This window comes from Diachasma alloeum, unplaced genomic scaffold (genome assembly GCF_001412515.2).
Source record: "Diachasma alloeum isolate Michigan unplaced genomic scaffold, Dall2.0 Dall_scaffold_00326, whole genome shotgun sequence".
NCBI classification, from domain to species: Eukaryota; Metazoa; Arthropoda; class Insecta; order Hymenoptera; family Braconidae; genus Diachasma; species Diachasma alloeum.
Genome location: NW_021680465.1, coordinates 672642 through 698489, shown reverse-complemented (window position 1 = coordinate 698489; position 25848 = coordinate 672642). Strand labels below are relative to the sequence as shown.

The window sequence follows — 25848 nt, the reverse complement described above, 5'->3', positions numbered from 1 at the left end:
CACACTAAAAACCTGAATAAGGAAAAAAGAAATCGGAGGGAGGAAAAAGTATTGAAGAAATATTGTATCGTGTCTGGCGCATATATACGGGGCTGAGGGCACGGAGTTGTGAAACTGTGTCGTCCTCTCTGCGCATCGGTGGCCCACTTAACCGAGGGCTTATCGTCCGTTTTTTCCCATCGAAAAAGAGGAATAACGGGAAAACGGAAGGACAAGCGTCCCGAGAATCTGCAGTAAACATAAATTACGGGACTGAATAGAGAGAAGTTGCTTCGAGCTTCGATTGGTCTTTAAATTCGAGGGGGTTTCCGCACGGAAAGATATGAATTATTAATTTATTTGCTGTGTTTATTGTTTGGGAAATAGTTGAAATAAATATTTTAAACAATGAAAAAAAATTGTTTAAACAAAGAGAACAAACTTATTCATTTGTAATAATCCTTCATCTGGAATTAGTTAATTATTGATCTTGAATAATTAAGAGGTTTCAAGACTGAAAATAAGTACTGAAATGCGGGGAAAACTTTGCGCCATGAATTCTCAGCCGAAGGTGGATGGAAAAATCTGAGTGATGGCTTAAAAAATTTGTTCATTTTATAGAAACCGGATGAAACGAGTTGAGAGTGATCTGACAAAGATAAATAATTTATAAAAATATTTAAAAATACGAGGTGGGAATGCCGCCATCTTCGAAGCCCCCGGGAGTATCCCCGGCCGCTGGCGCCATTGAGCTGGCATCGCCGCCATCTTAGAAGCCCCAAGCAAGATGGCGGCGCCCACAGCGCTCCGCCACCTCGCATTTTCAAACATCCCTCAAAATGTTTCATCTTCACCAAATCACTTTTAACTTGCTCCACTCAATTACCCCAAAATGAACAAATTCCTTAAGCTATCTTCCTCCAGACATGTTCACCCCTTTTCAGAGAATCCTCCAAAAAACCGCTCTTCCCACGACCATCGAACCCCTTCACCCCCGCCCTGACGACAAAACATCCTCGCCATGGCCCCCCGAAGACCCCAACCTCCCCGAAATTCAAAAAAGCCCCGCATTTCTCCCCATCAACAACCCCCCCGCGACCTCTGTAGTCGCCGCCCGCTCGCGTCCCTCCCAACTAGGGTGAGGGATGAAAGTGGGGGTGGCGGTAACGCCTGCGCAAGGCCCCCCATCACATCACTAACAATCCCCCCCATGAATCTCGAGGCATACAATACCCCGAACCGTGTGAGAGAGAGTACGCGGTGTTTTCGTCCATGGAACGTCGTCTCGTTCGCGAAGGCCACCCCGGACGGCACTCTGGTTACAATTCGCTACGCGGTGGCAAGTACCAAACGTGTTCGAGACTTGTTAGGACCCAGTAAAGCCTCAAAAATCACCCCACGAGGACTTGAAAACCCGTTAAAATACGAGGGCTGCAGCAACAACACGCGACACACTCGGAACCTGAGGAGTGGGACAAAGAGAAGTAGAGCGTGCGCAATTTGCCAACAGACTGTCTCACCCTCAACCCTCGAGATCATTCAAGACACTTTTACAAGAATAACCATCCAACCCATCTCAAGTCGCAACAACAACAGAGGGTCAGCAAATTAATAAAAATTAGTAAAAACAGACCGAAATGTCGCAGGGAAATTAACGCCTGAGGACGATTAATCAGTTGTTCGGGGATTTTTTGTTCCCGAGAGCTTCGAACACAACCCGAGGGAACATATGTGCCAGTTAAAGGGACACAGACATGCCTAGCAGAGCCCCACGGTACGTTCACTATTTTTTTAAATGATTTTTTTGATCAATTTGTCTTTGAGAGAGTTTTGGGGGCTTTTGGTGCTGCGAAATTAGCCCGTGTTTTCGGACAAAAGAGACTAACTATTGACCAATATCCGTGGCATCCTCTGCCAAGCGCATGGGCGCGGTTCGGATCTTATTACCCCGCCCTTTGTGGCTCACACAGCACGTACCATTTCCACTGTTTTCGTATGAATATTCATGGGATTCCACTTTTCCGTTTTCATCAGTCGTATTTTCCCCGCATTTTCGTGTGCAATTTGTTAATTATCGGTGGAAAATTGGGGGAGAGCCTGCACATGGGATCGGCCATGTTTTCAGTTGCTGTTGGCATGAATGGGGAAAGGCTTTTTTAAAAAGTTAAAGTCTGTTAGTTAAGGCTGTCAGCGTTATTGGTCGGTAATTGGGATTGAGGAACTTCTCGAGGGGCCAGTGAGGGCGATTCACCGGAATCGATGCGTGATATCATCAGGAAGTTGAGGAGGGATAAAAATATATTTATTGGATGGTGGAGAAAAGCATCCGTGGGAGAATCGTCCACTTTCTACTGCATATAAGTATGAGGTAGTTTTTATTCCGCTGGGCGTGGCTATTTTCCAATCAGTGGGGACAACTCTTATCGAAATCTCTTCCGCATTGTTTATTGATGGATATCACAACTTATTAGGGACCTTTGGGGCGATGGAGACACGAAAACCCTCTCAGAAGTCGAATCTGAAAATTGTTAAATTTTATACTCCTGCAGTTTTTATTTATTTCAATTGTTTAAAGGGGTTTGAATATGAAATGGAATTGAAAAAGTGAACTAGAATATTTATTACGTATTTATCAGGTTCTTAAACGAATGATAGAGTCACGTATCCCTTTTTTCCTGAAATCTAATGAAAATGAGGATTTATTTTGCAATCATTGGGACCAATTATTATTAAAATGTCTTCCGCATTATTTATCGATGGATATAACGATTTATGATTTAATTTTGATGCTGTGGAAACGTGCAAAGCCTTTAGAACTAGAATCTGCGAATTCGTAAATTTTATTCTCTAGCAGTTTTTTATCATTTTAATTGTTTTCAATATGAAATAAAATTGGACAAGTGAATTAGAGCATTTGTTACACATTAATCAGGTTCTTAAACGAATGATGGACTCCCCTATCCGTCATTCCCTTTTAAATATAATGAGGATAAAGACGCATTTTACAATCATTAGTACTAATTCTTATCGAAATCTCTCCTCCATTATTCATCAATGAATATAAGAATTTATTATTGAATTTTAATGCTGTGGAGACGCAAATGCCGATTTTTTAATTTTATTCTCTTGCAATTTTTGATTATTTTAATTGTTTAAAGTGTTTTAAATACAAAACGAAAATTGAAAATTGGAGTAGAGCATTTATTATCGAGTCATGACGTTCTCAAAGGAATAATGAGTCCATTCAGTCTTTTATTCTCCTTGAAATGTAATGAAAACAACGATCCCTCTGTCAATCATAACTCCCAATTCTTATAAAAATCACTTTCGCATTTTTTATCAATGAAACTCAAAATTAGTAGTAAATTTTTAAGCTGTGGAAACAAAAACCCTTTCAAAACTCAATTCTCCCACTTCTTAAATTTTACTTTATCGCGATTTTTTATTGTTTCAACTCTTCAAATTGTTTTAAATAAAATACACAAATTAAAAATGGAAATAGACCACTTATAACTCATTCTTTAGATTAATAAAAGAATAACGGACTCTATTTCTTCTAAAATATAACAAACGTAACGATCTATTTTGCAATCATTTCTCCCAATTCCCTCCCAAACCCTTTCAAAACTCAAAACCCCTAATTCTAAAATTTTATTCCCTCACAATTTGTTATTATTTCAACTCTTCAAATCGTTTTAAATATGAAAAAAAATAAAAATTGAATAGAGCATTTATAACTCCTTCATTAGACTCGTACACAAATAATGAACTATCCCTTGTTTATCCCTCATCGTGTGCTTAACTCAAGTGAGAATATGAAAACAAAGTCGCAAATGTGAGAGTGGAGCATAAAAATAAGATAAAGGAGGGGGTTGACAAGGAGGTGGGGGGGTGGAAACGGCGGCGTGCGTGTAACCGGTCGAGGGCGTGGTGGGTTTTGGCACTCTATAATTCACCCCGACCTACGACGCACGGCTCAGGTGTTTCCGGAAAGACCACTTGCCCGAAAAACCGTGCACACTTGAACTATTTACAAACCCAACGATTCATGGAGTTTACGCGTGAATTGACGTTTAAATTGAGGGGTTTCTGACGTTTTCAGATGATTTGCGGTATCGGATTTCCTCGTTCTTCCTGGACCTGGAATAGACACTGACGATATGGTGAGATTTTCAATTAATTTTACTGTTAATTCCGTTTTCTCTTCTGTTTTTTGTTTTTATTTTTATTTCGTTAAGAGCCAACGGCATGAAGTCAATTACTGGATCCGGAACTTCACAAAACGTTGGAATGTAGAAGTTATTTGGAGGAGAGCGACATTGAATTCGATTTGGGGGAGAAAAATCTATGGGAGATCCAGCTTTAATGAGAATTCAGTGGAATTACTGTTTTTTAGCTTCTGGAAGACTAGATTCTCCAGTTTACCTTCATTTTCAATAAAAACATGAATATTTACTGATATTTTATTGATCTCTAATAATTTTCAGGAAATAATCCAACTGAAATTGACTTTTTCCATCAAATTGTGAATTTCCAATACCAAAATTCCGTAAAAATTCAATGGATTTACTTTGAATACCCATATTATTCAATATTCATTACCATTAAATCCAATCTAAAATATCAATTTTATTTAATATAATTAACCATTAGAACAACATTAGACTGCCCAGTTTTCACCGATTTTTTCGTCAAATTATGAATTTTCAGTGCCTAAAATTCCCTGAAATGACAACACATCCTTCAAGTGTTCACCTGATAACGAATAATAGCAATCTCATCCAATTTATACAATTACCTCCCCACCCCCAAGTATTGTTAGACAAAGTGAGGGGTAATGCACGTAATAAGAAGAGGTTATTGTTCAATAACGAGGTCAATGAGCCTGATTATCGATATTCCAACGTTATTTTTAGGACACAGTATGGCTTCAGTACTGTGGCATGCCTCTGGGAGTAGTTTCGTCTCACCTGCTATCATCATCCTGTTGTTACTCTACCCACACTCAATCGCAGGTCAGTATCCCCATCACAAAAATCACAGCAGTCAACTGAATTCGAAAAAACAATGATTCCATATTTTTGTTAATTTTTTTTTCTGTAAATTTACAAGCACTAGAGAATTTAGGAAATAACTTTCAATGTTAAAAATGATTTATTGATTATTTGATTTAATGGATAATTGCGTGTTTCAATTGATAATGGTGCGGTGTGTTCCCGGTGGGGGTGGACAAAAATCATACGTTGGTTGGGGGTCATCTTCTATCTGCTTTAAAACACACGACTCTTCCCCACGACTCTGACTACACCAACTTCGACAACAATCTTCGTGTGATTAATCAATTGTAAACGATTATTGTTATAATACGAAAAGGCCGCGAGGTAATTGATGTGCCACTGCCACAGCAAGACTACGTACCATCCCTACCGCCACCACCACCACCACCGGGACCCATCACCACTGCCAAAACACCAAGTATGTCGACTATCAATTCAATAATTTTTTTTTTCCTTTCTCGAGATGATTTTTTTTTAATTCAAGATCGTTGGTTTATGTGAGTACAGCTGTGGACTTTTTGGGCGCTGGGCAGTGCCCGGATTGATTAACATTTTATCGGATAATTACGAGAGTTTGGAATTTTAGATTGAACTGTCATGAATGCAATTTAGAATTTTTTTGCTGTGAGTTCCCCTTGAACTATTCGTTATTGAGGTGATTTGAAAATTTTTTATTTGTTTCAATAATGTTTCCCTTGGAAATTGATAAACTCATGTATTCATCGATGATAATGTGTTGATTAGATCAAATCAGTAATTCTAAATAAATAATTTACCAAAATCAAATAGATAAAATAGAAGTTGAATTGTTTTTAATTAACGAAGTTTTTTTGATGTGGATTAAAAAGAAATTGTGCATATTTAAATGCTTTGAAAAATTCAGGAAATTTCAAACTTCAATAATTAATTCGATAATTTTTTTCCTTTCTCGAGATGATTTTTATTTCTAAAACTCAAGATTATAGGTTTATGTGAGTACATCTGTGGACTTTTTGGGCGCTGGACAGTGCCCGGATTAATTAACATTTTATCGGATAGTTACGAGAGTTTGGAATTTTAGATTGAACTGTCCTGAATGCAATTTAGAATTTTTTTATTGAGTTCCCCTTCAACTATTCGTTATTGAGATAATTTGAAAATTTTGTATGCATTTCAACAATGTTTCCCTTGGAAATTGATAAACTCATGTATTCATCGATGATAATGTTTTAATTAGATCAAATCAGTTATTCGAAATAAATAATTTACCGAAATAAAATAAATAAAATAGAAGTTGAATTGTTTTTAATTAACGAAGTTTTGATGTGGATTAAAACGGAATTGTTCGTATTTAAAAGCTATTTATTTAATCTAAGTAGAAATGAAAATGAAAATCAAATTCACGATTTATTAAAAGCCTTTAAAATTCTGGAAATTTCAAACTTCAATAATCAATTCGATAATTTTTTTCTTTCTCGAGATGGTTTTTGTTTCTAAAACTCAAGATCGTCGGTTTATGTGAGTACATCTATGGACTTTTTGGATTCTGTGTGGAACATTTTAGCGTTAAGGATTTTTTTTGAGAGGCTGATGCTAGATAGAGAATTTTTTGAACAGTTTTTCGTTGCAATTTTCTTGGGTTTTGTCTTCATTTCTCTTGGCAATTCAAGTTTTATTTCTCTATGACTGGAATTTTTATGCGGCAATTTTATGCTGTCATTTCGGCCCAGGGTGCGACCAAACATTCGTCAGTATACCTGGTGGATCGCAGAATGGCACGTTTCACGCGCCAACTCTGATCAATCCAGAAGGTGAATCCCAGCAGTGTGTCTACACTTTCCTCGCGGCTCCACATCAACGGGTCGAGGTTGTTTTCACTTCATTCGCACTTCGCGGCACTCCTCCAGAGTGAGTACAACGAGTTTTGGAGGAGTTTAGGTTCAGTTTATATGTTGCATGTGAATTACAATTAATTTTGTTACAATTTCCATGCGTTTTTTTTATGAGGGAATCGTCTAGCCTCAAATTTATTCTTTTAATTTCAAAGGTCACTAATTTTCTCGTCATTTTTCGAAAATTAAATTCGAAATTTCGCGTTAAAAAAATGTTGTTGGATTTTTATTGCATTTTTGTTTTTAGCCGATTTTGTTGAAAAATTCCACAGTCAATGGGAAATATTCTATAGAAAAAAACCTATTGAATTCGATTTTTCTATACAACCTATTTTATTGAGATATTTTTAGTTTAGTTTTAAATTAGTAATTATTTTAAATTAGTAACTTATTATTTTTTTTTTTTTTACATATTATTTTAACTTATCATTTTAAATTAGTAGCTTCCGAATGGAATTTCTGTGCCGATGTATTTTAAATTAAAGTCAATGATTCATTGAACAAAATAGTGTTTTCGGACTGTCTGAGCCCCCACGGAATTTTCCACTAGACGATTCACCCGCCCCGACGCTTGTAGACTGCCCAACTAAATGTGCAAATCGCAGAAATGCCTCGCGAAAAAAATCTATCCCCCAAAGCCAAAACGAAAAAAAAACGTAAAAAAAATTACGTAAATACGTGATGTGATTTGTGTTCGCTGCCTGGGATGAACTCGCAGTGGAGCTGCTGTTGGGGAATTACCTGCGTGAGTATTCCAGTATTCCCACACCTAATACACTACCTCCAGCTCTCACTCCCCCGGAAAACGACTGAAACGGACATTTGAATTTAATATTGAAATGAAAATTGAAAAATTCAGGGGCAACCGCAGATACTGTAATGGAATACATTGCGTTATGTTGAATATACGTTTTGATGTCGTTATGTGTGTTCGAATGCATGAGAAAGAAACATACGAAGATTGGTTTTCATAATTTATGCATTCATTCTCATTTCTTGGGATGAAGAGAGAATAGAGTCCAGTCGAATGCCGACGTTAGTCCCTCGTTCCATGAATGTTTGGAGGAGATTAATTCACATGAAAAACAACGGGGAGAAATCAATTCTCGAAGTCGGGAGATATTACGTTTTATAAAAGATATTTTCGAGTTCTTCTGCACTTTTACCAGAGTATCAACAAAAATTGAATTCCAGAAATTCACACTCTAAAGTGTATTCTAGAAGGAATTGAATTGTAATTATGATTAAAATCTTATTCAGTGAGCGTAGGAATTAGAACATGAGCAAATCATTTATTGTAATATGAAAATTTAACAGCTGATAAATTGGGACACATGATTCTCATCGATCGCATTGTTTTTCGCAATGAGAACGGTTATAAACAATTAATTGAAAAAAAGAATATCGAATCTGGCAGGAAAAAGCGCATAATGAAAGGGATGCATTTTCATTTCTCTACCCCTAATTATTCTGCACTTTGAAAATTTAAGCCTGAATTTTAAGGGAATAAAACAAATAAAAAAATTGAAATCCATATTTTCTCATGAAAAAATACCTTCTGTTGAATACTTCCGCATAATAAATAACGTTTTCAATAAAATTCAGAAGAATGTTACCATTACATTTTTAAAAATATCTTTTTGGCGCAATTAAAAAGGGCAATATACCCCGAGGCTCTCCAATCGGTGATTGATTTTCCCCAGAGTTTTTTGTGTGTCAAATGTAACAGTTAACGAGTTTTCCGATGAATTCTTCCAGATGTTTTCACGAGTACATGGATGTATACACGGAGATACGCTCAGACAATGCTACCAAGCTGATAGAGACACCCTTCGGTGGTCGTTACTGCGGTCCAATACCACCGAGACGACGCGTGTCAATGTATCAGGGGATTGCCCTCAGTTTCTTCACGGATAAGAATATAACACTATCGACTCTCTTCAGCGGTCGTTACTCTTTCATCAACGCCTGTGAGTTTATGAATTTTTTATGGAATTTATGATTGTCTCAATTTGTGCCGGCGCGGCTATGACCATTTCCAAGGGAGAAATTCAATTATTCAGAAGGGCAATGGCATGCAGCGTCGGGATTGATTAACATTTCATCGGATAATTACCGGAGTTTGGAATTTTAGAGTGAAATGTCATTAATCCAATTCGGGATTTTTTCAGTGTGATTTTTTCTCTTCAACTGCGCTTTATTGGGATGATGTGAAATTAATTATTAATGAAGAATTTATTAATGTTGAATGAAGCAATTTATGATTACAACAGATGGGAGTTTATGTGGATTATTAAAACGTCCGTTCTAATTTAAATCTATAAATTACATGTGAATAAAAATTTGAGTTTTAATGAAAATTTGAATTTTCTGATTTTGATTTCTTGAATTCAATTCAACGGAGAAAAAATCATGGAATTTCATATTTTACTGGAAATTCAATTAAATTTTTTAGCTGCAGTGAGAATTTCTCAATTCCTTTGAATTTTCAGTGGAATTATCAATTGATAAAAATTTTTAAAAGTTGTGAATATTCAGCGCCAAATGACGCAAAATTCTATTAATTTTCATGAAATAATTGAACTAAAATTTACAGTCTCCATTGATTTTTCATCAAATTGTGAATTTTCAATGACAAAAATTTGATAGAAAAACCTAGCGAATTCGTTAAAAAATTCTATTGACGTTTCTAATAGTTTTGGACCGATTCTATGAAAATGTTCAGTAGAAAATATTCAATAGAAAAAATAAATAGAATTCGACTTTTCTATGACTTATTCTCTTTAAATATTTCCTATAGAATTTCATCGGCTCAAATTTTCCAAGTTTTTTTCATTCTATTTTTCTTTCCTTCTCATTAAGAAAATCAAACAAAAAAACATGGAAAATTTTAGCCGCGAAAATTCTATAGAAGGTGTCTCAATAGAATAAGTTGCCGAATTCTTTTAGCTTTTTCTATAGAGTATTTTCTATTGAACATTTCAATAGAATCTGTCAAAACTAATAGAAAGTTCAATGGAAAGCCAATAGAATATTCTAGCAAATTCGCTAGGTGTTTTTATTAATTTTTTTCATCCGTGAAAAATGAACAACTCACTCGAGTAAACCCATTTATTCGATTAAAATAAATCCTTCCTCCTGACGCACAAAATTTAACAAAAAAAAATCAACAGCCCAATAATTATCCCCCAATTCACCAGCTGAATACGAAGTCGGTACACCAGCACCAAGTACACCATGCTCCTTCGTGGTGAACTCCACCATAAAGCGTACCGGGACAATCCTATCACCAACATACCCTGGAACTTATCCTAAAAATCTCGCGTGCACCTACAAATTCATGGGTAACAGTGGCCAGAGGGTGAGACTCGAGTTCCGGGATTTTGATCTCTTCTTCGGAGGTCCACAGTACGTGATAAATTTACCTCCACCATCCAGAACAATTTATCGACACTAGATTGGTGGTAACATGGGAATTCCATTTCAGCTGCCCTTTTGATTACGTGAAGGTGTTCGATGGCCTGGACGAGTCGGCCCCTGTAATTGGAACTTACTGCGGTCAACAGCGTAATCTCGTTCTCTACTCATCACAGGCAAATCTCACTGTGCTCTTTGTAACCCTTCAGCGCACAGCTAACACCCAAAATCGAGGCTTCAAAGGCATCTTTGAGTTCTCCGAGGGTTTTGTTAAATTAGGTAATTTCAATATTTATGAGGAACTTTGTGTATGAAACAATTTTTCCGGGGGAAGAGAGACTTTTTGATGCAAAAATTCACTCTTTCAGGGAGAATTGCGAGAATTTTTACAAATAATTTTTTCATGTTGGAAAATTTTCTATAGAATGATTTCAGCAGGAATATTTCTCTATAGGAATTCTATAGAATATATAGAGATTTTTATACTGCAGTTTTTTCTATAGGATTTATATAGAGCCATCTCCCTATAGAATTGATATAGCAATCTTATAGCCTTTCCATATAAAACGTATATAGTTTCTATAGAAATCTTATGGGGCTCCCATAACAACACTCAAAAACTTCTATATAGGCCATATATAAAGTCTATAGAAAAATATAGAGCGCCTATAGAAATTCTATAGTTTCCATAGCAGATCGAAATATAAAGCACCTACAGAAATTATATAGAGCTGCTATAGAAACTATAGAATTTCTATAGGTGCTCTATATTTTTCTATAGACTACCTAAAAAATCTATAGAATTTATATAGCAACTCTATAGAATTTCTATAACCATGCTTTCACGCAATTCTATAACCAAGAATTGCGTAGCAATAGTGGGGCAAGGACTTTCTGTAGAATTCTATAAATTGTTCTATAAAATTATTCTATAAATTTTCTTTTCAGCAAGAAAACTCATACGTAGGACAATTATTCGACAAAAAAATTCACGTTTCCCGGTAGAAAAATTTGTCTATAACAGATAGTGAAAATTCTCCTGCAATATTTATTTTTGCAGATTTCATAAACAATTCAGGGGGAATGCACATACGGGGATCCGAGTGTGATCAGAAAATACTTAGTATGAAGGAGTCTTCGGGACCTGTCGTCAGCCCCAACTATCCTTATCCTTACATACCGAAGGTCGTTTGTCGTTACTTCATTTATGGAATGCAGGACTCCCAGCATCTTGAACGTGTCAGGCTTGAATTTCAGACTTTTGACATCACGAAAGGGGAGGCCAAGGGAGAGTAAGTGCTTCGGATTCAGAGCATTGTTGCGATTTTCTTAACATTCCGATATAATTACATTTCAATTTCAAGGGTTGAAACGTTCAATTAAACTTGCAATTAAATGATAATTATAGATAATTGTTTTTTTTTTACTTCTCATATCTTTTTTTTTTTTCTCTTCATTATAGCATCATTACCAATGCATTATAGCTGTATAAGTCGTTAAGTTTTGTTTAAAATTTGAATGTTTAAAGTTTGATAGAAATTTCATCTCTAGAATCCATAATAAAAATTGAATGTAGAATGAAATGAATAAATACAGAATTTACAATAAAATATGTCCAAAATTGACTCATTTTTTAGTTAAAAATGTGTTTCATGTGTCATGTAAATCATAAATTGTCAAATTTGGAATTGTCTCTTGAGTTTAGTGAATAACACAGATGATAAATGATTCAATGAATTTATAGTTCGGCCTGTACAGACGGTTATCTGAAGATCTACTTGAAAGGCCAGGAGGCGACAGACTCATATGACAAATTCGATTACGAGATGTGCGGCAATGAAAGCAATCCGAGCCAAGTAGTTAGTGATGGACCGCGACTCGTTATGGTATTCAGCAGTGGTGAGTCCAAGCAGGGTCGTGGTTTCAAAGCAAAGTACGTATGAATCCGGAAATTGAGCATTTTTTAGTGGAGATTTTTTTGTTGTGAAATTGGTCTTCTGATAATTCCATTTTCAATTCGATTGTTTCCAATTTTAAAGTTGATATTTAGCTACGAATAATTAATTGAGTCAAAATGAATTATCGATTGTTCAATAATTTGACAAAATTATAATGAATTTAATGGGAAAAATGTCAATTGTGAAGATTGAAATCATTGCAGGGAGTCTCACGCTAATATTGATCAATGAAATCACGTATGAATAAATTTCGAAAGAAAATTTAACTCATTTGAAATTATGTAATTCCTGAAAAGGGATTTCAAATGTATTTTTGAAGTCTTTTCTCTTTGATTTTGTAATTTAACAACACGCAGCAGAAAAATTCAGAATTTTCAATTTTTTCCACAAAATAAAAATATTTATACAAGATGATCTCAAATAATAATGGAGAGAATGGAATTTTTCAACAGAAATTTTGTTTGAAAAAAATGTTTTCAAATTAATTTTCGAAGTGTTTCTTCTTTGATTTTGTAATTTCAAAAAATACAGAAACAAGAATTTTCAGTTCAATTTGTTCATTCGTGATTTCATGAAGTATTCCCAAAATTTATAATAATCCAAAATTAATCTGCAATCTCCAGATACAGTTTCGAAACAGAATACAAGATCCCAGGCACAGCAGCCCCAGACGGCAGTTGCACATTTACGTATCGCAGTTCTTCCCGTAAAAAGGGCGAATTCAATTCCCCGAGATATCCGAGCAATTATCCAAGCGATACAAATTGCACTTATCTATTTTTGGCAACGCCAAACGAACAAGTTACCCTCGTATTTGATCATTTCAAGGTCCGAACGAGCAACGTTAATTTAACTGTTGGACATTATGGGTAATTCTCTATAATGTCTTTCATAAAAAATCTCCAATTTTACGATACCATCCTTTCAATTTGGCATTGTCAAATTCTTTCAGTGCGGAAGTGTGTCAGGACGACTGGTTGGAAATATACAATATGTATCGCGATAACACTGAGAAATTGATCGGGCGTTATTGCTGGATGACGGCGCCAGGTCCAGTGGAATCGAATCTTGGGGCTCTCGGTCTCAAAGTTATACTTCATTCCGACTCGGAACTCGTTTATAGTGGGTTCAAGGCACGGTATACGTTCGAAGTTACGAAATCTATATTCGGAGGTAAAATAATATAAATAGTAGAGATAACAATGATAGTTATGGAATTTAATTTTTTTAATGATTAATGATAACAATTGTTATTTATTCTGATGATATTTTCATCAAATTTAATATTACTGGAAGGAGTGGAGAATTTTTCGCGATGAATAACTGAATAATTTCAATGTTTATGAGGCATTTTGGGCGTAACAACATTTTTTCGGTGAAAATTTTGTTTGTTTTCTATTGAATAATTTCCTCTGGTAGACATTTTTGTGTTGTGAGGAGAATTTTCGCAAGAAAAAATTCTTCACGAGGAAAAATTTTCTCTATATCTGCCATAGAAAATATACAGAATTTTCATAGAAACTCCACAGAATTTATGTAGAATTTTTTCATTCACTGCGGCATTATGTTGAAAAAAAAATTGAAGAAATATTTTCTGCAACTCTCTTTTCTTCAATAAAAATTCACCAATGCCCAACTAACGATTATTAATTACCGGTTCCCCTTGAACAGATTGTGGCGCAAATATCAGTAGCCTCGACTATGGCTTGATAACGAGCCCAAATTTTCCGGATAAATACGACGGACCACCGAAGCACATGGCGAGTAAAACGTGCAATTGGTTCATCAGTGTGCGTCCCAATCACAGGATACTGCTCAATTTCGAGTTGTTTTCCGTCGAGGGCGAGCAGTCTGGTAAAATAATACAAGTCATAATTAATGAACAATACTCTTCTCTCCTCGCCACTGGCATTTCTAATATTCCTAACGTGGAATTGGTATTTTTCCACAGCGAGAGGCTGTCCAGCGGCTGTTTTGCGCATGTGGTTCTCACTGACATCACCTCCAATCGAACTCTGTGGTGGAAAGCCCACGGAAGTTAGTTGGAGCTACATGTCAGATGACAATAACATGCGTTTAAGGTAATTCGTTACATTCATGAATTAATGAATAATGATTTCATCTTCTGTGATCCCTTCCATTCATAAAAACCCTTTACATATTTCTTTATTCATTTTTTTTCCACTGGGATTCCTTCAAAATTTCTTCATTGATTTTTTGAATCTATTTCATTTTATTCACTTTATCATTTTTATTAAATGATTCTTCATTTCATTTTCTTCTTTAGACTTTATCCATTATTTTCACATTCTATTTTCTTCATTCAATTTCCCTTATTCCACTTTTTTTCATTATAGTTTCATCATTTGATGATCAAATGATGAAAGATTTCTTCATTTCCTCCTCTTCACCAAATAATTATTTATTTAATTTTCCTCATTGGACTTCATCAACTGTTTCTTCATTAAATTTCCTCTCTTCCTCTCTCCACGAGAATTTCTCAACTATTAAATCCTCATTCTAGTTTTATATCGTCCGACAAAGCCGTAGGCCAACTCGGTTTCCGTGCCGTCTGGACAGAAGTATCCCTCGCCCCAGAGTGCGAGCCCGACGAATTTAACTGTGGAAAAAGCAAATACTGCATTGCCGAAACACTTCGTTGCAATAATATCGATAACTGCGGCCCTGAAGACGGGTCCGACGAGGACAACTGTGAGTCATGAAAATAATGTAAACGAAAAATTAATCTAAGGCAATTGACAACTCAAATATTAAAAATAATACCAACATCTCCGTATATTTTTTTACGTTTTTTCGCTGTTGTCCTCAATGCCTCACGACTATTTTACTATCTCTGCTGTGTCTAGCATTCACGGGCATCTGTAATCTCTCCTTTTGAACACCTCTTTCTTATGATAACGACTGTGTGTCCCTCCATGTCTAATTAATAACAGTATCTCGGTATTTATAATGATGAAGTGCATGACTATCACCTCCGGATACATGTCTCGTTCGGTACGTGGCGTAATGAGTGAGTTTGGGATGGCAACGGATAGTGAATATCACGGAAATAATATGATATCGGAAAATATTACATTTTCAGCGCATTATAGTTCGAAAATGGCAATTTTAGCTCAATTATTCCATGAAAATTCATAGAAACCAAGAAAATTCAGGTGATAACAATTTAATAGAAAAACCTAGGGAATTCGCTAGACAATTCTATTGGATTTCTACTGATATGTTCAATAGAAAATTTGAACCAAGGAAATTCTATAGAATTCGATTATTTTATACAACTTGTTCTATTGAAATATTTTCTACAGAATTTCTTCGGCTCAAATTTTCCAAGTTTTTGTCATTCTATTTTTCGTTTTTTTTCATCATGAAAATCAAACAAAAAAAACTTTGAAAAATTGAGGCGAAGAAATTTCATAGAAAATATCTCAATAAAATAGGTTGTATTGAAAAATCGAATTCAATTGACTTTTTCTATAGATTATTTTCCATCGAATGTTTCAGTAGAATTGTCCAGCGAATTCGCGGGATTTTTCTATGATTTTTTTAAATTCTTGGGAATTTTAAACTAATTGGAATTTCAAGATTTTTCCCTTCTGAATCAAATTCAATGTCATTGTCCTAAAAATTACTACTATTTTTCATGAAATTTCCAAGTTCTGGAGAGTTAAATTTGCTTCCGCAATTGGCTTCATGAGGTTGGATCTTTATGTAAAAATTGATTAATCGATTAAGCCCTATTATTCTCTATTTTAGAGAATTCCCACCGTCTGGGATTTTCAGTGAATTTATTCTCCCTCAAACGAACTCAACAACATCCCCCTAAAAATGAGTCAATTATCGATGAAAATCAATGTTTTCCATCAGTTACATCATCTCAACGATGATTATTCCATTGAAAATTATTTTTGATCTGGAATGACTCATTTTTATCTCCAATTTTCATCATTAACGCCACATAATTCGTAAAACATAACAGAACGAGTAAATTTAAAGAAAAAAACTCAAAGAAATTCAATCAATTGAATACACAATTTCGATTTTCGCAACAAAACTCAATTAAAAATTTTGAATTCCCCCCTGATGCAAGAATGAACGCCTCCTTCCTCGACCGATGCCTCCCCTAAATGTCTAGTCCCCATAAACTGCACGAAGCATGTATTATCCCCGGGCAATAAAAAATCTAAAAAATAAACCAGCATTAATATCTCAAATCTTCATCACAAACTAACGAAGAAAACCCAGAGCTCGAGGTGACACTGCAGAACACCGTCAATCATTAACCAAAAATGGGGGGTTTGTGAATGGTCTTGTGATGTCTCTCGCAGGTACAGCATCAGCCCCACTGGCACCAGCACTGGCTGGACTCTCTGACATGCTTCTTCTCTGTCTGTGCTTTGTGTTCGTCACCATCTGAGGCCTTCCTGCGCCTTCCAACTGACTTCTATCACGAACAAATCTTCTTCTTTGAATCACGTGAGTCCACTCACAAAAATACAATCAGAAAACAATTTCAACAGTATAACGATACAGTTCTGGAGTCTCGATGCAGCCCGCTGATGCCGCATTCGATAAATCATTAAATAAACACTTGAGTAAATATTAAATACGCAGGTATACGATGATAAATCCAAAACAACAGAAAAACTGCATGAGGATAATCTGATCTGAATGATACTGGCTTTGGTCTAAGAATAAGTGCACGTCAGAGATATCTGAATGTTCTATTTTCTCTTCTTCCTCGATGTTTGGAGCACTTCCCCAGTCCATTAAAATTACATAACGATTTTGATAATAGAATCTGTGACTTGTCACGTACGAAAGAATTTCATTGAAAAATCTAGAGAATTCTGTAGAAAATTTTTTTGGATTTCTGTTGAGCTTTCTGTTTACTTTGGCTGATTCTATTGAGAAATTGCGCAGCTTGTGTAGGTTTTTTTCAATAGAATTTTTCAATGGAAAATATTGTGTAGAAAAAATCAATAGAATCGAGAAGAAATAGAATTTTAAACAGAAGTTCAATTATTTCGAAGTTATTGGCCTCTGCGGTCGTTAGCTAATGCGAGGTGATGAAGTTTATGATGTCGAAATGTTAAAAAATGATCAAGTCATTTGGATTAAGCCCAACACGGATGAAAAAATTTAATAGAAAAATCTAGCGAATTAGTTTCTATTAATTTTTGGCCAATTCTATTAAAATGTTTAATAGAAAATATTCAACAGAAAGTCAATATTATTCGATTTTTCTATATAACTTATTCTGATAAGATATTTTCTATAGAATTTCCTCGACTCAAATTTTCCAAGTTTTTTGTTTGATCTTCTTGTTAAGCAGAAAAATTTTTCATTCTTGATAGAATGAAAAAAACTTATAAAATTTGAACCGAGGAAATTCTATAAGAAAACCCAATAGAATAATTTATGTAGCAAAATCGAATTCTATTGAATTTTTCTGCTGAATATTTTCTCTTGAACATTTCAATAGAATCGACCGAAAACGATAGAAAATTCAATAGAAATCCAATAGAATTTCCTCCAGAATTCGCAAGATTTTTCCATGAAATTTTTTCGTGCGTGATGAATGATGATTTTTAGGTACAACAATAGTGCCACCAGTGAGCTACGCTATTCCGGCAGCTGGTGCAGCAGCAGCTGTCACTCTAGCCCTGCTAATCTGTCTCCTGTGTCATCGCAAGCTCAAACGTCGTGCTCAAGAGGTGCACATTGACGATATGCAGCAACGAGTCGAGGATGTGCGCTACTGCTATCGTCATCACAGTTTACCCCAGCGTACATCGAGTATGCACAGCCACGGACACAGCCACAATTACACTGATCAGTATCATTTGGATCAACCGAGTCCACCGAGCGACAGTGAACACGTCTGTGGGGAGGAGGTCAGCAGCCCTGAAAGCCCGTGACCATTGTGCTTCATTATTATTACGCGCATTGAAGGCAGGAGAATTCATAGGATCATTGACATTGCTCACAGAATCTCCGCTAAAGTGATTAAATCGAATGAGTGAAATGAGGGGATTGTGCAGTTTAAGGTAATTTTTGGAATCCAGTGCGATCGAATTATGCATTATTATCGCCCAAATCTTTGTACATTGCTTCTCAGATCATCTCTGGAAATCTCCGCATCTCACTTATTTATTGAGGGGCCTTGGGGGTGAAGAACACTTGCGTTAAGAGTTCTCGGCCAAAAGAGAATGGAAAAATGTGAAAAATAGCAGAACAAATTTGCTCATTTTTTATTAATTTGATGGAGCGAGTTGAGGGTGATCTGAAGGGGATGAATTATTGTTTTTTATGTTCATCTTGTTTAGATGTTTCTTTGAATTATTTATCCTCTTCATCTCTTTCTTCCAAAGAACTATTTTTTAACGATATTTTTCATATTTTTCTATCCCCTTTTGAATTAAAAATCACGATGAATTAGTGAAATGAGGGGATGATGCATTTTGAATATCCAAATCTTTGTATATTGCTTCTCAGATCAACTCTGGAAATCTCCGCATCTCACTTATTGATTGAGAGGCCTTACGAGTTGAAAAAAATTTGCGACATGAATTCTCAGTGAAAAGAAGATCTAAAAATACGAATGATAGCTCAAAAAATTTGTTCATTTTTTATCAACTAGATGAAACAAGTTGACATTAATCTGAAGAAAACACATAATTTTTTTCAATCTTCAAAAGTACGAGGTGGTTGATAAATGTGGGCGCCGCCATCTTGCTTCAAAGATGGCGACCTCCCCACCCCGTATATTCGACCATTCCTTTGAATTCTTTATCCTCTTCGCCTCTATCTTTAAAGAACCATTTTTTAAAGATATTTTTCAGATTTTTTCATCCCCCTTTGCCCGAGAATTCATGACTCAACGTCTTCCCCGGATTTCAGTATTTTTTTTTAACTCCAACGGCCTCTCAACGAAATTATGAAGAAACATCAGCTCTTATCATCGACGCCTATAAACAAAAAAATGAGTAATTTGTTGTTATTGTTGTTTGTTTGTTGTTGATGAAAAAAGAGACGAAAATTGATGAGAAAAAAAATTTGGGCAGCTGAGTCAGTGCCACTTCATGAAGAATTACACACACAAGTCTGTATTAATCGTCATTGCCAAGTGGGTAATCATAGCCCGGAGATTATTCACTCGTCATTTGAGGAACAGGGGAATCATGAATGGATAGAGACGTTTGTGAGGCGCCCCGAGAGGATGTAAAGACATTTTGCATAATTCTTGTATGTCTGTACATACATATACGTATTATTACATATATGTGATACATAGCATAGATAATTGGCACGCAATTTAATGAAAAACCATTAGATCATCATTCGGATTTTACATTATCGAAAAAAAAACAACAAAAGGAGTAATGAAAAAAAAATATTATTAACATCGAAATAAGGGGAAAACTTTTTGGATGAGAAAAATCACGTGATTTATCTGTAGATGATTGCATAATTTTTGTAATGTAATAAATGATATAAGAAGGAGGAACATTGTAGGCTGGTACCTGCGAGTCATTCAAAGAAATAAAACGCGTCAACTCAATCTTTTTTATTGTGAAGAAAATGATGAACGCGATATATTTTGCCATTACAACGAAAAATACTGTTCAAAGTAAAAATGCGATAAAAATAAAAACTTACAGTCTATTTTGCATTGAAAACACGTGACTTTTTTCATCGCGCGTTGCGGCTGCAATGGAGGGGGTATCATTAAAATGAAACATTGTAAAACCGGAGTTTAAGTGTGCATTTTAGGGGTAAGACGCGTTGGTTTAACGTTAAGGGTCTAAAGATTTTCATTTTTCTTTCTCGGATTGAACGAATTTTTGGGGACAAGTGGAAGAAAGAGGTAAGTTTGATGGAGTGGGATTTGTAATTCATATTTTCGAATAATTATCCATTTATTTTCGGATTTTGGGGGAGACTGCAAAGATTTTCTACTGAACGACGTACGAAAGAATTCATAGAAAATATAGCGAATTCGGTAGAAAATTCTATTGAACTTTATATTAATTTTTCGCCGATTCTTTTAGAAATTTCCGCCGCTTATTTGCGCGTTTTTTTCAATAGAGATGTTTAATGGAAAATAATCTACAGAAAAAATCTATAGAATTCGAGTTTTCTATGCAACTTAATCTATTCAGATATTTTCTATAGAAATCCGTCGGCTCAAATTTTGTAATTTTTTTTGCGTTTTTTTTTCAAGGAAGAGAGAATTTGAGTGGTAAAAATTTGGAGAATTCTTGACGAGGAATTCCTATAGAAAATCCTCGGCTCAAATTTCCTTTTTTTAGTTTTTTCTTCAATGAAGCCTTCTTCGAAGATAAATAGAATGAAAAAAATGAAGAATTCACATCGAGGAATTCCTATTCCTATTACAAAAACTTATAGAATTTCCCATAGAAGTTCAATAGAAATACAATAGAATTTTCTATTGAATTCGCCAGGTTTTCCCGTGAAATTTTCCTGCGAGACTCAATTCTTTACACCATTTCCCTGCACAAATAAGTTCACGAGACGCAGAACGGGACTTTATGACGTAACAATTGCATCCGCAGGAAAACGAAAGAAGTAAATAAACGAGACAATTTCAATAGCGTAGAATTTGATAGTCTGCTACGATTTGTATAGGTAAACAGGGTCCATTCGTCGGATCTGGACATTCATTAGGTATTCATTGCGATGCCTGGGTTTATAGATTTTTCGTAAACAAGAGAGAATTATAAAAAATGAATTGAAATTACGAAAATTACGCAAAATAGCTAAAGGCCATACTATTTCATTGAAACTTCATCTGCGCACATTTTTAGAGGGAAGAGGTGAAACGGTTTAAATCAAATATTTATTAATGTCTACACCGAGAAAACAATCACCGAAAAATTCAAGAAAAACCCTGTGAAAAAATATCTACAAACGATTTATGTGGATTTACCTCTAAGTTGAGTTTTTGAGGAATATCTTTGAATCCAAGGGAGATAGCGAAATTTTCGTAATTACGTTTTTTGCAGGTCTTAACCCGCTCTACAAAAAAGGTTCTGACAAAAATTTTGCTATCTGCCTTAAATTCCGAGATATTCCTTGAAAACTGAGCAACAGTCAAATCGACTTGAATTTTTCTGTCCAATAATCTAGACACTACAGTAATCTTCCGTGTGATTTTTTTCTCCGTGTATTCAACATTTTCTTCACTCAAAGTGAACAACCCCCCACCATTATTTTTATAATTTCCCGAAATAAACTGCCATTAATTTCAACAAATCACCCCACCATCCCCCGAAATATCACGAAAAGTTGAGAGAAATAAAACGAATGAACGATGCAAATTGATTGCCAATCTTCCAAATTCTAAAGACAGAGAGCGCAGTATGTACTGATAAGAAACCTAATAATACCAAAATGAATAAAAGGAAAATTGATAAATAATTATTATTGTAACGATATCCACAAGTATATGTATATTTCAGATTAATCGCTGCCATTGGAGCTATACCAAAGTATATTCTAAACTATGATAAATAAATTTAAATAATCGTACCATCGACATTAATGCACTGGATAAGAAAGAGACATAGTTGTGTGGAGAATAAAAACAAGAACTATTGAATAGAAAAGTGTAAACATACTATTTGAATTAACTGGTGTTTTCTGCCCACATGTTTGAATGATACAAGAGCCATCAAACGCCTGAGTTTTTCCAATAGTGCGTGACGAGTGAGAGATTAATGGTAATAGACAAACAATGTGACATGAGATTATTGAATTAATTATTGATGAAAATATAACAGAAAGCTGAACTCCGTTGCTCATCGCATTTAAACATTTTTCTTAAGCGCAAGTTTTCACATTTTATAGTGTAATTAAAAAAAATGAAAAAATGCAAAAAGGTGAATTTGAAAATATATACATACATTACTTAAGTAATAAATCGATTAAATAAATGCTGAAAGAATAGGTAATTAATATAAATATAGCTACAAGCAGTATGTCAAGTAAGACTTATTGATTGATATATCGAACGACTGTGTTCAATTCACTTTTTTTTTTCGCTGAATGGGAGATTAAATACAATAATGTGATAATCATGCTGATGCATTGAGAGGGGGAGGATAAATGCTTTGAAGTTATCACATGGGACGTTTCATTCCTGAGGATCGTGTATGAATTAATTTCAAAGAAAAAAGGTGTCTTTTTATAATTCTATTGAATTCTTGATGAATGTTTTGCAAAAAGTTTTAAGTGTCCAAAAATGTCAAGGGACGTTAGAGAAAATGAATACAACATTTATCTAATTGCACAGGTATGTGACAGTCGGGTGTATTTATTTATTCTTTGTTTGTATGCATTTTTCCAGAGCCTGATGACCCTAAAATAATCAACGAATCATCGAAAAATGACAATTAGATGAATATTGTTTTCATTTTCTCCAATATCTCTTGACATTTTTGGATATTTAACAACAATGGAGATGAACTAAAACATAAATAGTAGAAAAGTCTTAATTTTCCAATTTTTTTTCGCAAGAATGCAAATTTTGAAAATTTATGTTCAAGAATTTTCACTGAAAAATTGCAACAGAACGAGTTTTTTTATATGGAAATATATCTGTTGAAAGCACTAGATTTTTTTTCTATCAAATTTTTTCATACACGGATTGTAATGGAATTTTAATCATGTTCATTGAAAAAATGAATTTTTTGGAATGGAGTTTAACTAAATGGTGCATTCGTTGGGAATTATACGTACACATTCCTCGTAAACTACGGATAAAGCGAAAATAGTAATCATTACGATTTATGGGCCAAGGGTTATTGGGAGAATGAGGGGAATGTTATTATAAATAAATATAAATATATATTATATATGAAATTAGAGATAAGTAAACGGAGGAGGTGTGAATGGGTGAGTGTGTACATTAGGAAAAATGAGGATTAAAATGAAATTTGTATAGAGCTTTGGTAGCCGGTGGGGAACCGACTAGGCGAAACAGAAAATTTAATGACGAATGAATTTTTCTTTTCTGTTTTTTTTTCGTTCTCGAGTCGCTCATACTTATGGAACATTTCGAGTTATTTGATTGTCGATGAGACAGGGTCGAACATGTGAAGGAAATTCATCGTTAAGTTCGTTGGCATTTAATATCTCGTTGATATTCGCGAGTGAGTCATTGTGAGAGGGTGAAAGAATTTTATTAATTGTAAATAAGAGAAGGAAGAATAAAAATTCAGTGCGAAAACACATGAAGAATGTTATTTTGGTCCTATCCTACATGAGTAATGCAGACGTTTTTTTATCATTTCAAATTCATTTATTCTCAAAATAAGAAAAGTTTTTAATTCGTTTTACTTACTAGCTATTTACCTTTATTACAATTGAACGTGAAATACTCCGGTATTGATTCTCATTCACCACCAAAATTTGATGTTTCGTAAAATATTGTGCGTCTGTACGTACACGCGGATATAATTAATAAGCTTAGGTCGTCCTAGTCCGATGGAATATATTATGATTTTCGTTTTTCTCTGTTCATCTCTCTCTACGTACAAAAAAATTGGAGAAAAAATATGATGAATAGAAAAGTTTAATTTGATTAGTCAATCATTTTCGTTGAAGCTGATTGCACTCGACAATCACCGCCTCTTTGTCCACATCAGGCCGTTATTTTTGAGCGAATTGTCAGCATCACATTTTTTTCGATTCATTCGGTTTCCTTTGAGTGGAGTATTTTAATTAATTTATCGGCGTATAAGACGGCAGGTTTTTTATCCTTGTTCGAACATGAAAAAAGAATACTCTTGAATCAGAGATATTACACTATTAGCATATGATTTTTTTGTTATTTTTTTTCGCGATTCATTTGTGATTCAAGAATATTGATTCATTAATAAATTCATTAGATTAATTCATGAATTGAAAATTTATGTGTTTTTAATTAAAGAGTCATGTATTCTGGATATAAAATAATTCCTTTTTTTTAATAATTCTCAAAACGTTTGAAAGACTGGATAGTGCATTCATTATTCAACAATTTCATCATCCAGACAATTGAATTTCAAATGTTGATATCATGGAATGCGTGAACGATTCAATAAATAAATAGAAATAATTTAATGCCTTTAGAGTCAATTAAACAATCTTTGTACCTGACAAAAGAGTAATAATATTTACACGCTTGATCGATGCTTTCCAAAGACGAAATGTTGTGAAATTTCTACATTATTTCCATTTTCCAATAAAAACTTCTCACTTCGAGTCTTCATCAGTCTTATCCTCAGTGCTCTACATTTATTATTATTTCTCATTTCGAAAATTTTATCTTGTTCTTAATATCTTTTACGTTACTGTAAGGTACTTTATACTCAAACACCGGGGGGAAAATACCTAAAAACAAATGGCAATAGAAAGTGTTAAACGCAAGAATTAAAAGCAATAACTAAAACAACTATTATCGATAAATTCACTATCGACTGACTAAATAAAATTCTCAATTAGAGGAAATAAATTGTACTATAAACGGATGCTTCATCGTGTATGAAACATTTCCATGGATTTTTATTTTCTCTCATTTCTAAAAAAGTGTGTTTTGCACAAAATACTTCGGGGAATATTTCCCCATGGGATCATTCTAGACAATTTCATATACTCCAACGATAGATTCTAAAATTTCAATCGAACGATCCACATGTTAAATAATTAAAGATCGAATCCCAATCAACTAATAAAAAAAATAAAAATAAAAAACTTCAATTATCCAATAAAACTGATTGTGTGGAGATGCTTTAAGCAGAAATCCTATAAATTTTCTCTCCTCTCTCCCTTCTAAACAACGAATTATTAATCCTCTCCCTCAAATTTTTCCCACATCAAAATATTCATAATGAAATTCATCAACTAAACAGTAACCAACTACTTTAATAATAAAAAATTTCGGGACAGAACAACAATTTTCAGTCAGTTTGTGATCATGAACAAACAAAAATAACAAAAAAAACTCGAACTCAAAATTTTTCTTTCTTTTTTTCCAATTTTGCCTACATTTCGAGTGCTCCTTTTATGTGTGCGCTTCTCTTATTTTTCGAGTGCATATAGCACTCCAAATCTAGGAAAAATAAAAATAAAAATTTAGAGGATTTTTCAAGCGGATTTTTTAATTTTTATAAGAGGATTGCTGCATGCACTCCTCTAATTTTTCGAGTGCACATATCACTCAAAACTTAGGCAAAATCGGAAAGAAGGGAAAACATTTCTACGAGGATTTTTTTAATAGGATTTATTATTATTATAAAAGTGCATACAGCACTCAAAACGTAAGCAAATTTTTTTTTTATCGTTATTTTACATCGTTTCGACCCCATTAGGGTATACTGCGATGATGATCAAGACTTTAAATGGTTAGATCGCACCATTCTACCCGGTCGGGATTTGAACTCGAAGCCTTTCGCATGTGAGGCAACGAACTTACCCACTGCGCCAAGCCACCGGGACGTAAGCAAAATTAAAAAAAAAAAAAAAAAAAAAAAAAAAAAAAAA

The 25848-nt window shown here is 34.5% G+C and overlaps 1 protein-coding gene across 5 annotated transcripts; it reads left to right on the top strand.

The window, feature by feature from the left end:
• The first annotated feature begins 1228 nt into the window (after positions 1 to 1228).
• LOC107040265 (dorsal-ventral patterning tolloid-like protein 1) lies at positions 1229 to 20332 on the top strand. 5 transcript variants are annotated; one of them, XR_001461004.1, is made up of 18 exons: positions 1229 to 1753; positions 4082 to 4142; positions 4896 to 4994; positions 5353 to 5454; positions 6746 to 6923; positions 7626 to 7652; positions 8666 to 8877; positions 10108 to 10315; positions 10395 to 10603; positions 11385 to 11616; positions 12069 to 12257; positions 12906 to 13151; positions 13235 to 13455; positions 13954 to 14136; positions 14234 to 14363; positions 14807 to 14994; positions 16629 to 16776; positions 17896 to 17980. XR_001461004.1 is itself a non-coding variant. In XM_015260281.1 (17 exons), the coding sequence occupies exons 3-17, from the start codon at positions 4904 to 4906 to the stop codon at positions 18219 to 18221; spliced, it is 2742 nt and encodes a 913-aa protein (XP_015115767.1). In that variant the 5' UTR covers positions 1229 to 1753; positions 4082 to 4142; positions 4896 to 4903; the 3' UTR covers positions 18222 to 20332. The 5 variants fall into 5 exon arrangements, 4 of the variants coding, with proteins under 4 accessions (XP_015115767.1, XP_015115770.1, XP_015115769.1 ...); XM_015260281.1 differs by lacking the exon at positions 16629 to 16776 and having other exon boundaries at positions 17896 to 20332; XM_015260284.1 differs by lacking the exon at positions 17896 to 17980 and having other exon boundaries at positions 16629 to 16807.
• The last annotated feature ends 5516 nt before the right edge of the window (positions 20333 to 25848 follow it).